Source organism: Terrapene carolina, unplaced genomic scaffold (assembly GCF_002925995.2).
Source record: "Terrapene carolina triunguis isolate 2854851 unplaced genomic scaffold, T_m_triunguis-2.0 Scaffold838, whole genome shotgun sequence".
NCBI classification, from domain to species: domain Eukaryota; kingdom Metazoa; phylum Chordata; order Testudines; family Emydidae; genus Terrapene; species Terrapene triunguis.
Window position 1 is genome coordinate 4,307,077 of NW_020665189.1, and position 13,900 is coordinate 4,320,976.

The following is a 13,900-nucleotide window of genomic DNA, read 5'->3' on the forward strand; positions in this document are numbered from 1 at the left end:
CCTCAAACCCTCTCCCCCTCCTGCCTCCACTTCTCTCTCTGCACACACTCACTCACTTCTTCAAAGGCTGACACTGACAAAATACCTTCCCCTCCCATCTGTAAGATCTGGCCTTTCCTATCCACCCACACAGCTAAATCTCTCACCCAGGCTCTAATCATCTTGAGTTTTGATTACTGCAACACAGGGGTGATGAAAGCTCCCTAAAAGTGGCCCCGCCCTCCCACGCCATCCCTTCCCCTGCCCTCACACCGCCCCTTCTCCTTGAGGTCCCACCCTCACGCCAGCTCTTCCCCCTGAGGCCTTGCCCCCATGCTGCCCATTCCCGCCCCCGAATCCCTGCCCCGCCCCCACCCCTTCCCCCAAGGCCCTGATCCCACTTGTTCCTCTCTGCCCCCTTTCCCCCATCACTCGCCCTTATGGCCGGTAAAAAATGATGAGGCCTTGGCCCCCTCCCCCCCATTCCAGCACCCCTGCTGCAACACCCTTTTCTCTGTCTTTGACCGATGCAACCTTACCCTGCTTCTATTTGTTCAAAGCACTGCTGCAAAGATCATTTTTACTTTGATCATATCACCCTCCAATTTGCATCTCTCTGCTGGCTCCCCTTTCTCTTCCACACCCAATAGAAGATGCTAATCTTTTCTTTTGAGTCCCTTCCTGGCCTATTCCCACATTCCGGCTCATCTCTCATACATCACTGAGATGCTGACCCCCATCTCTGATCGGCCCAGGCTGCCAAGCTTCATTGCCCACTGGTTACATTTTCAAACACGCCCCTTCGTGCTTTTTTTCTGCTGCCCCTCATGCTTGGGAGGTGCTCCCCATAAACATCTGCAAAGCCACCTCACTGTCCACCTGCAAATGCCTCTTAACATCTCTCCGTTGCTGTACTGCCTGCACAAGGCTTAACAACAGGCAGTCGGCTGGTGTGCAGAGACCACCCAGCCTATCATGCTGACAGTATTGTCTCGTTGTTTCCTTATGCTCCCCGTCAGTCTGAATTCTGCCTGTTGTCTCTTGTCTCAGCCTGTCAGCTCTTTGCGGCAGGGACTGTCTTTGTGTCCTGTGTCTGTACAGCACCTAGCGCCTGGTCTGTGCCTGTGGCTCCTAGGTGCTTCACAATATGAATAATAACACCAGTTCCTTTTCGGAGGGGACAAGCACTGCTGAACTGCTGCTCTCTAAGACCCATTCCAATACACAGAGCTCTGCCCCAGCACTACTGACAGAAACATGCAGCCACCCAGGCAAACGGAAATGCAGGGACCCTCCCAACTGGAGGCAACCCGCTCCTACCTGTGCCAGACGAGTTACAGATGCAGCCGTAGAGGGTGACGTCATTGATCTTGTAATCCCAGTTGACGGGGAGGCTGTCCGCCAAGCTCAGCATCTTCTTCATGGCGTCATAGATGAATATGAAGCTGATGAGGGCACAGAAGCCTTCCTCGGTGAAGCGGGTAAAATACTGAACCAGGTAACTTGCTTCGGTGGCCACCAAAATCAGTCCGAAAAAGGCCACCCAGAGGCCAATCCAGAAGCGGAACTCCAAGTAATCCAGGCTGTAGTCTCTGGAGAAGGGATGGGCCCAAAGTGTTTCAATGAATCAGTCACACACAAGACATGACACTTAACTCTAATCGCTAAGGCTATGATTTAGTCACGGGTATTTTTAGTAAAAGTCATGGACAGGTCACGGGCAAAATAGAAAAATTCACGGCCCCTGACCTGTCCATGACTTATACTAAAAATACCTGTGCTTAAATCTTGGCAGGAGGGAGGGTGCTGGGGGGCATGAGTGGGCTGCTGTGGGGGGGGGCGTATGGGGGAGCCGCTGCTGGGGGGACACCCGGGGCCAGCAGCACCAGCTGCTGGGGGCCATGGACCGTGGCTGCTTTGACTAGCTAGCCAGGGACCACTGCCAGGGCCAGCAGACCACGGCTGCTCCAGCCAGGGATCGCAGCTGCTCCACCCAGCCAGCTGCCTGGAGACCACCAGCCGGGGCTGTGGACCACGGCTGCTCTGGCTGGCCTCCTGGGGACTGCTGCCAGGGCTAGTGGAGTGTGGCTGCTCCAGCCACCCCGGGACAACTGCCGGGGGCCACTAGAGCAGCAGCTGGTGTGGCTGACCCCAGGGCCATTCCAGCAGCAGTGCATGTGGCTGTCTTGGGGACCACCTGAGCAGCTGGCACCGGAGCCAGCTGCGTGGGCAGCCCTGGGGTCAGCTACACTGGCCCCTGCAGAAGTCACGGAGGTCGTGGAAAGCCATGGAATCCATGACTTCCACGACCTCCGTGACAGATACGGAGCCCTACTAATCGCTAATAGCAGCATGCTCTGCCTGTCTTTAGTGCCACCTGTCCAATGACCTCAGTGTGCTGGATGGAGCGCACAGAATCACAAAAACGCAGGGCTGGAAAGGACCTCGAGAGGTCATCAAGTCCAGCCCCTGCGCTGAGGCGAGACCAAGGAAACCTCGACCAGCCCTCATAGATGTTTGTCTAACCTGCTCTTAAAAACCTTCAGTGATGGGGATTCCACAACCTCGCTTGGAAGCCTGTTCCAGAGCTTAACTACCCTTAGAGTTAGAAATTTTTTCCTAGTGTCTAACCTAAATCTGCCTTGCTCCAAATTAAGTCTATTACTTCTTGTCCGATCTTAAGTGGAATGGTGAACAATTGATCACATCCTCTTTAGAACAGCCCTTAACAGATTTGTAGATTGTTATCAGGGCCCCCCAACATGGGCAGCGGATATAATAGGCCAGGGGAGGCCAGGCTCCCCTGGGAATTGGTCCTGCTTTGAGCAGGGGGTTGGACTAGATGACCTCCTGAGGTCCCTTCCAACCCTGATATTCTATGATTCTATGATTCTCCCCTGGTGCTGCAGCGGCCGCTGGACCCCCGGTTGTGGGGTTTTGGGGGGAAGTTTTTGATTTATTATGCCCCATGCAGGTTCTGGGGCGGCTGAGGAGGCGGTATGTGCTATTCAGCTTCTTGGGTTCATCAGTAATCTCTCTGGACTCTGGACTGAGTAGCAAATACCACCTCCTCAGCTGCCCCAGAACCTGCATGGAGCATAGCAAAACCTTCTTCTGGACCAGAGACACTTTTCCCAGGCGGCTTGAGGTCTGGGGAGGGGAGGTGCAGCGCAGCTGCCGCTGGCCTGGGACTCCTCCAGGCAGGTGGGGGTGGGGCCTCGGGGCTTTGGCCAGTCCAGGGCTCCTCTGGCCAAGGAGGGTGGCACTCAGGGCTCCTCTGGGCGGGGGGGGGAGGGAGCTCAGGGCTCCTCCGGGTGGGGGGGAGCAGGAGGTATGGGGCTCTGGCTGCAGGGGGGGCGAGCAGAAAGGGCAGAGCCAGAGCTAGCCTCCCCAAAGGGGGGCTCCACCCACCGCCCATGCCCCCAAGTCTTCTTTTCTCCAAACTAAACATGCCCAGTTTTTTAACCTTTCCTCACAGGTCAGGCTTTCTAAACCTTTTGCCATTATTGTTGCTCTCCTCTAGAGTCTCTCCAGTTTGTCCCCATCTTCCCCAAGGTATGGCATCCAGAGTTGGCCACCGTACCCCAGCTGAGGCCCCCCCAGTACTGAATAGAGCGGGACAATTACCTCCCACGTCTTACATCTGACACTCTGTTAGTACCTCATGACAGCCTGCCAGGCAGCTGAGCATCATTAGCCCCCTTCTACACATTGGGAAACAGGGCCTAGAGAAGCAAGCACTAACAGACGTGCCCAAGGTGATACTGTGCATTAGTAGCAAGATTGGGAATTGATCCCAGCTCTCCCCACTCCCAGGCTGTGTTTGAGTCCCCAGGGCGATTTCTAATGCTATGGCCATCGCACAGAGATATGGAGCACAATTCTGAGGTCAGTGGTGGCTGAGCCAAGCTCAGCACATCTGGGGAATCACCGATGAACTGCTGGCTCCAGCTCTCTGCTCTAGGCCTAGCCGTGAATCCCTGCAGGAATCATTTCTCTTGCGTGATGTTGGAACTGGGCCGTGCCGGGGTGTGAGATATGGAGCACTGAAGCTCTTCATTGGGAGACTGACCCAGTGGCTGAGGCCGGGGGTGAGGGCTGGTCTCGCTGGGAGGCTGAAAACAAGGGGGTTCCCTGCAGGGGTGTCAGGGCCGAATGGGGGATTAGTTCTTTTCCAGAGTCACAGCAGAAGCCCTCCCTCTCCCCTAGCACAGCAGTATCCCCAGTGGCCCAACAGATCCCTTAGGAAACCAGCCAGGCTAAGGTGTTAAACACCTGGGATTAGTCAGTATCCAAAGAGCTGCAAGTCTCATTTGAAGCGGTTCAGGAAGCTCACTGGACGCAGTTACCCATTCAGGACAAGGGGGGACACTTTGAGATAGGCCTTTACTCACTTGCTAAAGGAGAAGAGGAGCCGTTCGAAGACTAGGACAGGGCCAGTGCTACTCAGGATGGTGAGCGGCTGGCCAGCAAAGAGGCAGAAGACAGCTCCAGCAATAGCGGTGCCCAGGAAACTCTCCAGCACTCCCTGAAACACAGGGAGAAACCCAGCGAAGCATGAGCAGTTCAGAAAGACACAAGGTTAAGAGTTCTGTGAGAGGAGACAGGTGTAACTTTACTGGGAGTTGCCAGGTGGCGCTGTTACACACAGTGCTAGTTTTGTTTGTCTGAATCGGTGAGCAGCTGGCACCTGTAGAAATGCTTGCTGTCAGGTGTGGTGCAATTCTCTTTAGAGTCTCAGCACGTCTTCAGTAACTTCAGCTCTGCCTAAGGAAACAGGATTGGGTGGCTTCCAGTCCTCTACTCAGACTGGTGGACCACATCTCAAAATAGAGGCACCATCAGGAACTCAAGTGCTCTGAGATCTCCAAATGAAAAGCTCTAGCTAAATGCTATGTATTGGCATTACTGTACCCCAACTGCCCTGTCTCCTCTGCTCTGTTATTAATATGGCAGCTGGCACCTGGTTTTCTTATGATTCACTCAGCACTGGACACAATGTCCATCAGAGCAAGAAAGACAATGATGTTGCTACAGAGGGGATGACACGTCACCGTGGCACAGGAAAAGGGGCATCACACCAGAGGCTAGCACAGACCTGCATGTTATCGGTAGCGTCTCCCAGCATGCCACCAAAAGTAATTGCATTGGTAACAGTCGCCAGGTAGATATAGAGAATAGCCGAAAAGCACTGGATGTTCAGGGCGTCATAGAAGTCACTCCAGTACCAAGGGGCCTTCCTCCGGATGTCCTTTACCAGCCCTCCAAATAACCTGCAGACCAACATGGAAACAAGGAGATTCACGACAGAGAGCAGGAATCCTCCACACCAATCACTCTATATTGTACGAGCAAGATCCTCTGCTTAGCCAAGGCTGACTTGAGAGAGCTCTGCAGGAAAAATCCTAGAATAGAGCTATTTTCTCTCCCGAAGCAACAGGTTCAAGGAAGCTACCAAACCCAATGCTACCATGCCCCCTAGTGGCTGGCCCACTTGAGGGCCTATTTTAAAGCAGATATTGACTCCTTTTGATGTATTGACCAGAGAGAAATGTCAGAGATGGGCTAAGCCTGAGCCCCCCTAAGTCCCAGGGTCAGGTCTGAGTCTGCAGCTGTACCAGGCAGATGTGAACACTGAGTCCCAGCCCCCAACACCCTGGAATCTGGGAGGTTCAGATTCAGGTCCAGATTTTGAAATGCCCAAGTTCTGGACTGTTCAGTTTGCACCAGTTCTGGTGCGCACCAGATCTCAAGGTTGGAGACAGAAATTGGAACCAGGGGTTTGGTTCAGGCCTATCTCTATTGACCAGTGGTCAATATTTACCTTGGGGACTACAAGAAAATCTTGGCAAATCCTGTCAGTGCTATTTCTTTCTTATTTGTAACCGAGTTGCTCTTCGAGACCCCCGTCAGAACCAGGTCCCATTGTGCAAGACACTGTATGAACGTGAGGTTGGCCCCTGCCCTACAGAACTTAGAGACTCGTTTACTGAAATGAAGTCAGGAGATACCTGGCTCCATATCTTCTGAATATCCCAAGGAACTGAATCCTGGTCTTTTATTTGCCTGTCTGGAGCAGCCCCAAGATGAGACATTGGCTAGGAATGTAATCTGGGTCTCTGATGTGCTGCTAGGAGACCCCAGGGTCCAGAAAACAAGAGATCAGGGCCAGAAACCCAACTCAGGCATCTCCTGAGGTTCTTCAGAGCCCTCAGTGGCTACCAATCTGGCAGTGAGAAACCAGGTCCAGGAATGAACCTGTGTCTACTGTGTGCCAGTGCAGAGCACTAACTACGGGGCCTCCAGCTCCAGGCCAAACTGAGCCCTGGTGTAAGCGGGCACCAGTCCACTGACTCAGGAGAACTGCACCTACTTATGCCAGGGCTGACTCTAGCTGACTTCTTTAAGGCAAATGTCTGTAGCCTCCCCAGGTGGGCACTTACCTTCCTGTTCTCTGCAACTCCTCGCTGACAGGTTGGTGCCCATGGGTATGTCTGTCATCAGCTGCAGACACGTTCCCGTTGCAGTGAGATTTCCATTCCCGGAGGTGCACGGAGATCCTGAGACAACAAGAGAAACTCAAGTGGGCGGGTGTTAGCCCAGAACCATCCTCATTAACGAAACCCAGCCTAGTTCCTCGGGCAATTTTTGGTATTGAAATCTCAACCCTATTGCTCTCTGGGAGTCTCAGTACAGCTGATGCTGCCACTTCCATCCCCAGAGGCAGCTGCATCTCAGTGGTCCAGATACACTGGAGAGGAAATACACAGAAATGGGAGGTAGAAGCGGGATACTAATTTTATCATTGAGTGGAGTGAAGGGTCTAGAGGCCAGGTGGTGGCCATGCAGAGCACTTAAGTTTTAAACCATGACTTGGAATAATTTGCAGTGATGCAGAGCGCCTTTCCTGCTGAGAACACCCTGCCGCTCCAGCTGGGCAGCGAGAGAACCCTGCAGAGCTTAGCCACGGGGATGGGAGACAGGGACTGAGGGGCGGGGGGCGCCTCAGTTAACTGGGTCCCACCCCATTCAGGGCTGGAAAGATGGTGAACTGACCTCGAATTGACTCCACCTGGGTGACCTGCATTGGTCACCCTGGGAGCTCTGCCTGACACATGAGCCAATGCAGAACATGGCGTGTCAGTGCCATATGCTGCTAGTGACCTGCCCCACTGGAAGGTGTGTTTCACCTGCACAAGGTGAAGGTTAGCCCCATGGAGAGTGCATTGGAGGAATCACACGTGCAGGCGACAAAGGGCAGGCCACTTGTGAGGGCCATAATGTCCTGCCCAACTTTGGATGGGCAAAGCACTTAGAGTCATTGCTGCTGTCTGAGGCTACCAGCGCATGCCCCAATGGCAAGAACTGCATTGGCAAAGGGTGGACATTCACCCCAACAGATGGTGCAGGCAGAGCCCCTACGTGATGCTCCCTGAGGCTGCCAGACCGCACATCCACTCTCTGGACTGCCCTTCAGTCAGTTTTCTCCCTTGTCAGCCCTGTCACCTTGGATCCCTTGGGGAAGCTAAGGTTACATCTACACTGCACACCACATGCAGCAGCATGTAGGGCATGTGTAGCTACACACTGCGGGGAACAGCTCAGCAGCTGGTGCCGCTGCCAAAGCCTTTCCCCACTGACTCTCCCTGCCGATGGCTTTTACCCTATGCTAGAGCCTTTCACTGCAGTGGGGAAAGGCTCTGACAGCTCCCTGGGGCGCGGAAAGGCTATGGCAGTGGGGAGGCAGCTGCGGGACACTACACTGTCAGTGTGAAGCTCCCGGTCTCTGATTGCTGCCGCTCCTAACGCTCTGCATAGCGTCAGCAGAGCTGGGGCTGAATCTGAATGCCCTGCACCGGGGGAGGGAGGGGGAATTTCAGAGCCAGAGCTCAGCTTTGTGTCTCGGGCCCAGCTCTGCTCTTTAGTAAAAGAGCCCCAGAAAGCTGCTGGGTTCTCCCCCTCTGGTACCTCTTGTGAGGAGAGGGCAGGCACTTTGGCGGAGGGATTCGGATGGTCGGGTCCCATTTGCCTGGAGGCAGCACAGTCAGCTCATCCAGAAACTCATCAATCCCTGCAATGAGGTCTTCTCTGTCCTGAGCCTGACAGGCAACTCGCTGGAAGAGCTGGAGGGAAATGCAGTTACATTATCCAGTGAATCCCTGTGCACGACCACTGGCTGAGATGAACGCTAAATGCTGCAGCCTGGCACAGGGAGCTGCTAGGACTGATTACAGGTTTCTGCTAATGCTAGATGGGGTAAGGACCCTTCCCACCCTATGTGCCCTGTGTGCTAAGCCAGCCTCTCTGCACTGGGATTTTCAAATGGGGCTTCCAAAGGAACCTGAGCGAGTTTCATGCCCAACTCCCATTGCATTTCTCTGGGATTCAGACTCCTAACTCCCTTAGTCTCTGAAAAGCACAGCCCTAATATCATCACCATCTAATCCTTGGGAAGGGCGAAGGAAAACAGTGGGCTGATCCAGTGCTGACCCATTTCTCCATCCTTCCAGCTTGGGACCTACAGAAGAGGATCAGAAGGTTGGCAGTGGGGTGAGAACGAGTTCCCATTGGCTTTGCCTGTGCAGAATGGCCCCCCGGCTTTCCCCAGAGATAGTGCCAACATCTAATACTGATACTCCATACAGTCACTAGATCTCTCACCCGCAGCACCGTCTCCAACCCATGGGCTCACCTCGTCCGTCAGTACCGTGGCCACGGCCCTTCCAATCTCATGATAGGCTTTCACTTTGGCTCTGGGGCCCAGGAGGATAAAAAGAAACCTAGGGAGAGCACAGAAACAGTGAGAAATGCCCCCACTTCTGGAGTGAGCTCTCCTAGGGCCAGGGCCCAGCGTGTCTGAGGGCCAAGGACACACCACCTCTCTGAATTGGCTGAAAGAGGTCGGTCACCCAGGGACAGAGAGGGGCTGTGGTACAGCTGGTATCGGAAGGCTTGGAGAGATTGGGGTAAACGTGTTGCCCTTTGCCTCAGCCTTACCATGACCTTTCAAACGTGCCCCGCCCCCATCTCAGTCACTTCATGATAAAACTCCTGGTGAAGTTGCCGGCAGCAGCTGGCTGTTGACTTCCAGTGCTGTGGGCTTTTGCAAATCACGCTCAGCAGGTGTGAGGTAAAGACGCCCTAGAGTGAGGCACCGAGATTCGATGCTGTTGAGCGTGGTGGGTTTGTCACTAGATCAGTCTCTTCATCTAGGCGTTTACACTGCACCCGTCCCCATACTGTCTCCGTGCCGAGATCCCCCACCTGGCACATCCTGCAGCCCACATCCCCTTTTAGCAGGCAGGGCCCCTCTGTTGACTGCATGCAGTCAGGCTCTTCATCACAGCAGTTGGGAGGTGGGACAGAGCAAGTGTCTGTCCTGGGAGAGCATGTAGATGGCTGGGAGATCCCAGAGTCCAGGCGGCAGGATGGCTTGTCGTGTGCTGGTGCCAAAGCCCCTGCAGTGTGGGGCTCGGCTGTGACAAAGCAGCAGAAATTCTGTTAAATCAGGGTCTGCCCATTCCCAGCTCCCGCAGTGCCGCCAGCCGGCTTCCCAGGAGCCCTCTCCATGGTGTCTCCTGCCGCAGCCCAGAGACCAGCTGACAAGTGCAGTCTGAGACGTAGAGTCTTAGACTCATGCTGGGGAACCCCCATCAGAACCCAGCTGGTTCACCTCCTTGAGGGTCAATGCAGGGTTATTCCCCACTGTCTACAGTCCAGGGCTTTGCCCATCAGAGATGAAGAAGTCTCCCCCCAGGTCTCCACTAGCCCACTTCCCAAGGACAAGTGGAGAACTGTTCCCTACACTGTGACAAAATGCAGGCTGATAGGAGCTCCCAGCAGTTCTGGGTCAGCATTGTAGGTGGGGCTCGCAGCTCATCTGAACAGCAAATATCTGATTATCATCGGGAGAGCGTCCCAACCTTGTCCATGTGCTATGGCATTGTCTATGGAGCTCCTGGAGCTGCTGATGCTTAGCAGCCCCACAGTGGACTATGAATGTGTGACACTGACACCAGAGCAGCTGCCCCCAGGCAGATCCTTCATTCGGACTAGCCATTCGCAGTGAGATGGACACAGAGAATTGGGATGAAGGGGTGTTTGCTTTGCTTTGCTTTTATTTTCTTGGATTAGCAGGGGGCAGGCACTGTGATGGCAGAAATGCCACTAAGCACTTATGCCCTGGTCTCCCTGAGTTAGTCACTTCTCAGGACCACAGACCCAGTGCCTGCAGGGTCCCAGGTAGGGAAACAAGTCAGCACCGAGGAGAACTCTGAGAACCCAACCAATGTATCTTGTACCAAGTTATACCTAACAGATCAGCAGCTGCTGCTCTCTGAGCATCTTTGCGGTGACTGGCTGATAGGCTACAGCTGGTAGTAGCATCTGCAAGGAGCTCTGTCCCTGGGAAATTCTGGGGAGGACTGATGCATGGTTACTGGGGAACTCCTAAGCACTTAGCAGGGGCGGCTCCAGGCACTAGCACAGCAAGCGTGTGCCTGGGATGGCAAGCCGCGGGGGGCGGCCTGCCGGTCGCTGTGAGGGCGGCAGTCAGGCAGCCTTCAGCGGCACGCCTGCGGGAGGTCCACCGGTCCTGCGGCTTCGGCGGCAATTCGGCGGCGGGCACGCCAAAGGTGCGGGACCGGCAGATCACCCGCAGACACGCCGCTTGGGGCGGCAAAAAACATAGAGCCGACCCTGGCACTTAGCTAGCAAAGTCTCATCCCATATCACCAACCCTCAGCCTCACTTCTGTGCTCCCAACCATGGAAGTGACTATGTGATGCTGGAAGGAATTGATGAGACAGGAAAAGGAAGAAGAGGCTCCAGTGCAGTGATCTCTGGTGATGGTTACCTGCTGGGGAATGCAACCTCCGTCAAGGCCCCGAGTCCCACGGCCTCCTGCAGTCGGATGAAGGCAATAAATGGCTTCTCTAAGAAGTCCACTTCACCCACAAGAATGTTGGACACTTCAGCCTCGGCTGGGATCTTCTTCTGGAATTGGTTTTTTAGCTGAAATGAAACAGAGCCTCAGTCCAGGACGGGCCGAGCACGCATTAGTCCCAGATTGCTATTCAGTGGCCAAGGTCTATTTAAGTGTAACCCCTTTGGGGTTTAGAGAGCATGGCCCTTTAAATCTTTTTCCTAAGGGGGAGGGGGAGAGTAAGAAAAAAGGAGGGAAACTCCAGGGCGCAGCGCTGGAGCTCCAGGGAGAGGGAGAAGCAGCCGGCAGGCCCTGGAAAAGTGAAGCAGCAGAGAAACTGCCTGAAGCCTGGGAAGGACAGGGCTGATCGGGGACACCCAGTGTTGGTGTCATTAGGCATAACCCTAGGTAACTCGGGAGCAGGGCCAGCTCTAGGATTTTTGCCGCCCCAAGCAGAAACAATTTTGGCCGCCCTCACCCCCCGTTTTTTTCTTACCCCACCCCTGGCCCCGCCTCAGCTCCGCCCCTTCCCCAAATCCCCAGCCCTGCCTCCTCCCCCCAGGCTCTCAAGCCTAGGAGGGAGGGGGAGAAGCAGCGCGTGCGCCACGGCCACTCAGAGTCTCCCCCTCCCTCCCAGGCTCTCAAACCTGGGAGGGAGGGGGAGCAGCGGCGCGCGAATCAACTGTTTCGTGCGCCATGGCGCGTGAGCGGCAGCAGCAGAGGTGAGCTAGGGCGGCCGGGGCACATTTTTAGGGGCGGCATTCTGGCGCCGGCCATGCCGCCCCTAAAAATGTGCCGCCCCAAGCACCAGCTTGTTTTGCTGGTGCCTAGAGCCGGCCCTGCTCGGGAGGGTGGAAGACCACGAGTGTCGATGAAGCCTTCCTGCACTAGGCCTAAATGAACCAAAGTCCTTCCATGTTTAAACTCTAATCGACCTCAAAAGCCAGATGCAGAAATTGGAATGTGTAGCAGCCAGTTATCAGGTGCAGCACCGCTCATACCGGTGCCAAGCGGTTATAATGAGGCCTGCATACTTCTGGCTGAAAGGCAAAATAATAAATCAAAGGAAAGGGACAAGATAATAATTCAAAGAGAAGTTACTAACAAGCTCGACTTATAGCTGCCAAGATAATTTAACTGCTTAAATGTAATTGCTTGCTACTTGCTTAATGTAAACTATTATAGGAGGAAGTGGGAGAAAGGGGGAAGGGGGGGGGAAGAAGGAAAAAGCTTAGCTGCAAAATGTATAAAAAGAGAAAAGCTGCTTATGATGGTGTGCTTGATCTGAGACGTGCCAGTCTCCTTGCAGCGCTTTGAGATCTCAAATAAACTTTGATTGCTTCTCCACCCTGGTGTGTTCATTGTCGCGAAGCACACCGGGCAACGAGCCCCGCTGTTGCTTTCCTCAGGCACTCTGTGCCGGCAACACCAGGACAGGAGCCAGGAGGAGCACTGTGCCAGGGAGGAATTGCCCGAGAAGGACAGGCCGGAGCTGTACCCAGTATCACTGCTGCCCAGAGCTGCATGGGGCTGTGAGTACTGGGGCTTGTGACTCTGCATTGGGGACAAGGAGGGAGGTTGCTAGATAGTTAAGTGGGGAGGTGGTCACTCTGTGTGGCTTTGCAGAGAGCGGCAGAAGAGGGCACCGGAGGGGTTTGTTGGGGGAAAGTTCACTGGCGCCGAAGACAACCAGGAGCACCCAAGACTCAGCACTGGACTAGAACTTTGCTCAGGACTTCTGAACTCTGTGTGCAGACACATTGCTCAGTGTCTGCCCTTCCAGACTGTGCTACCACTGGGCCTGTGGGGCCTTGGCTTGGATGCAGCCCTGTCTTACTGCTCCCCCTATATTTCCCCTTGTTGTTTTTCTCCTCTCATCCCTCTGTAAATAAATATTTCCCTTGTTATATCCACTGTACTTTTCCTGTGGGTGTGGGTGTTCACTCTGGGGGGTTTGGAACAGGTGCCCCTGGGGTGGAAGGGATTTCTCCTGCTGCATTCCTGCGCACGCCTTCTCTTGGCCAGAGCTGCCTGCAGAGCAGACTCCATCTTGGCCACGAGGGCGCTAAAGTTACATAAGGCCATTCAGTGCTGGTGGAAGGTGTCTGACTGAGTCCTGAAGGCTGAACTATTTCAGGGGAGAAGGGAAGCATGATGCATCCAAACCACAACTCCTCTGAGGCCCTGTGGCATCACCTCCAAAGCAACATATTTCAGCTTGCAGTTTTTCACCAAAAAGTCATAATTTTCCATCCAGCTTTACTAACGACCCTGTGTTCTCTGCCCAGAGCTGGCCTGCCATACCTGCTCCTTGAGGGGTGCTTCTGAAATCTCAGCTCCTGGATCCGACCGGTTATGAGCTTTGTCTGCAATGCAAAAAGAGACACACTAAAATCAGGAGCTGCGGAGGGACGTATAATGCTGCTTTGCATGGCTTTAATGTCAAAGCCAGCATGCACCCATTGGTTAGAACTTCTCCCATAAGTGCTCTCTAGCAGGAGGAAATCCACAGACGTTGACATTTACTTTTCAGTCAGCAAGTGCACTTATTGCTCGTAGAGACGAGGAAGTAACAGCGCCTGCTTCGTTCAGACACTGGCCAGGAAGTGCTGGGTAACGGAGTCTTTTGTGGATTTGCCAGTGGACCTGAATCCTGACCTGTTGTACACCCCAGAACTGCTGACCTGGCCCCCCCAATTCAGCTCTGCTTTTGCACCTCACCCCCTGCTATTCTATTCCTAGAAACCCCACTCAGCTCCACAGTACCCAGGGCCGGCTCTAGAATTTTTGCCGCCCAAGGCAAAAACAACTTTGGCCGCCCCGCCCCAACTCCGCCCCTTCCCCCAGGCTCTCAAGCCTGGGAGGGAGGTGGAGCAGCGGCGCGCGAAACGGCCGCTCGGGATCTCCCCCTCCCTCCCTCCCAGGTTTAAAAGCCTGGGAGGGAGGGGGAGACTCCGAGCGGCCGCGGCGCGGGCGCCGCTCCTCCCCCTCCCTCCC

General features: G+C 54.5%; 1 protein-coding gene across 1 annotated transcript in view; it reads right to left on the reverse strand.

Moving 5' to 3' along the window:
• SLC4A9 (solute carrier family 4 member 9) overlaps positions 1 to 13,900 on the reverse strand; it is a 58,297-nt gene that overhangs the window by 38,250 nt on the left and 6,147 nt on the right. Inside the window, exons 4-11 of the mRNA XM_026660841.1 lie at positions 13,208 to 13,269; positions 10,835 to 10,992; positions 8,672 to 8,759; positions 7,948 to 8,102; positions 6,423 to 6,539; positions 5,078 to 5,252; positions 4,374 to 4,507; positions 1,300 to 1,571 (exon numbers count right to left, since the gene is read on the reverse strand). Coding sequence (XP_026516626.1) covers positions 1,300 to 1,571; positions 4,374 to 4,507; positions 5,078 to 5,252; positions 6,423 to 6,539; positions 7,948 to 8,102; positions 8,672 to 8,759; positions 10,835 to 10,992; positions 13,208 to 13,269 — 1,161 coding nt within the window. The remainder of the gene's footprint in view (positions 1 to 1,299; positions 1,572 to 4,373; positions 4,508 to 5,077; positions 5,253 to 6,422; positions 6,540 to 7,947; positions 8,103 to 8,671; positions 8,760 to 10,834; positions 10,993 to 13,207; positions 13,270 to 13,900) is intronic.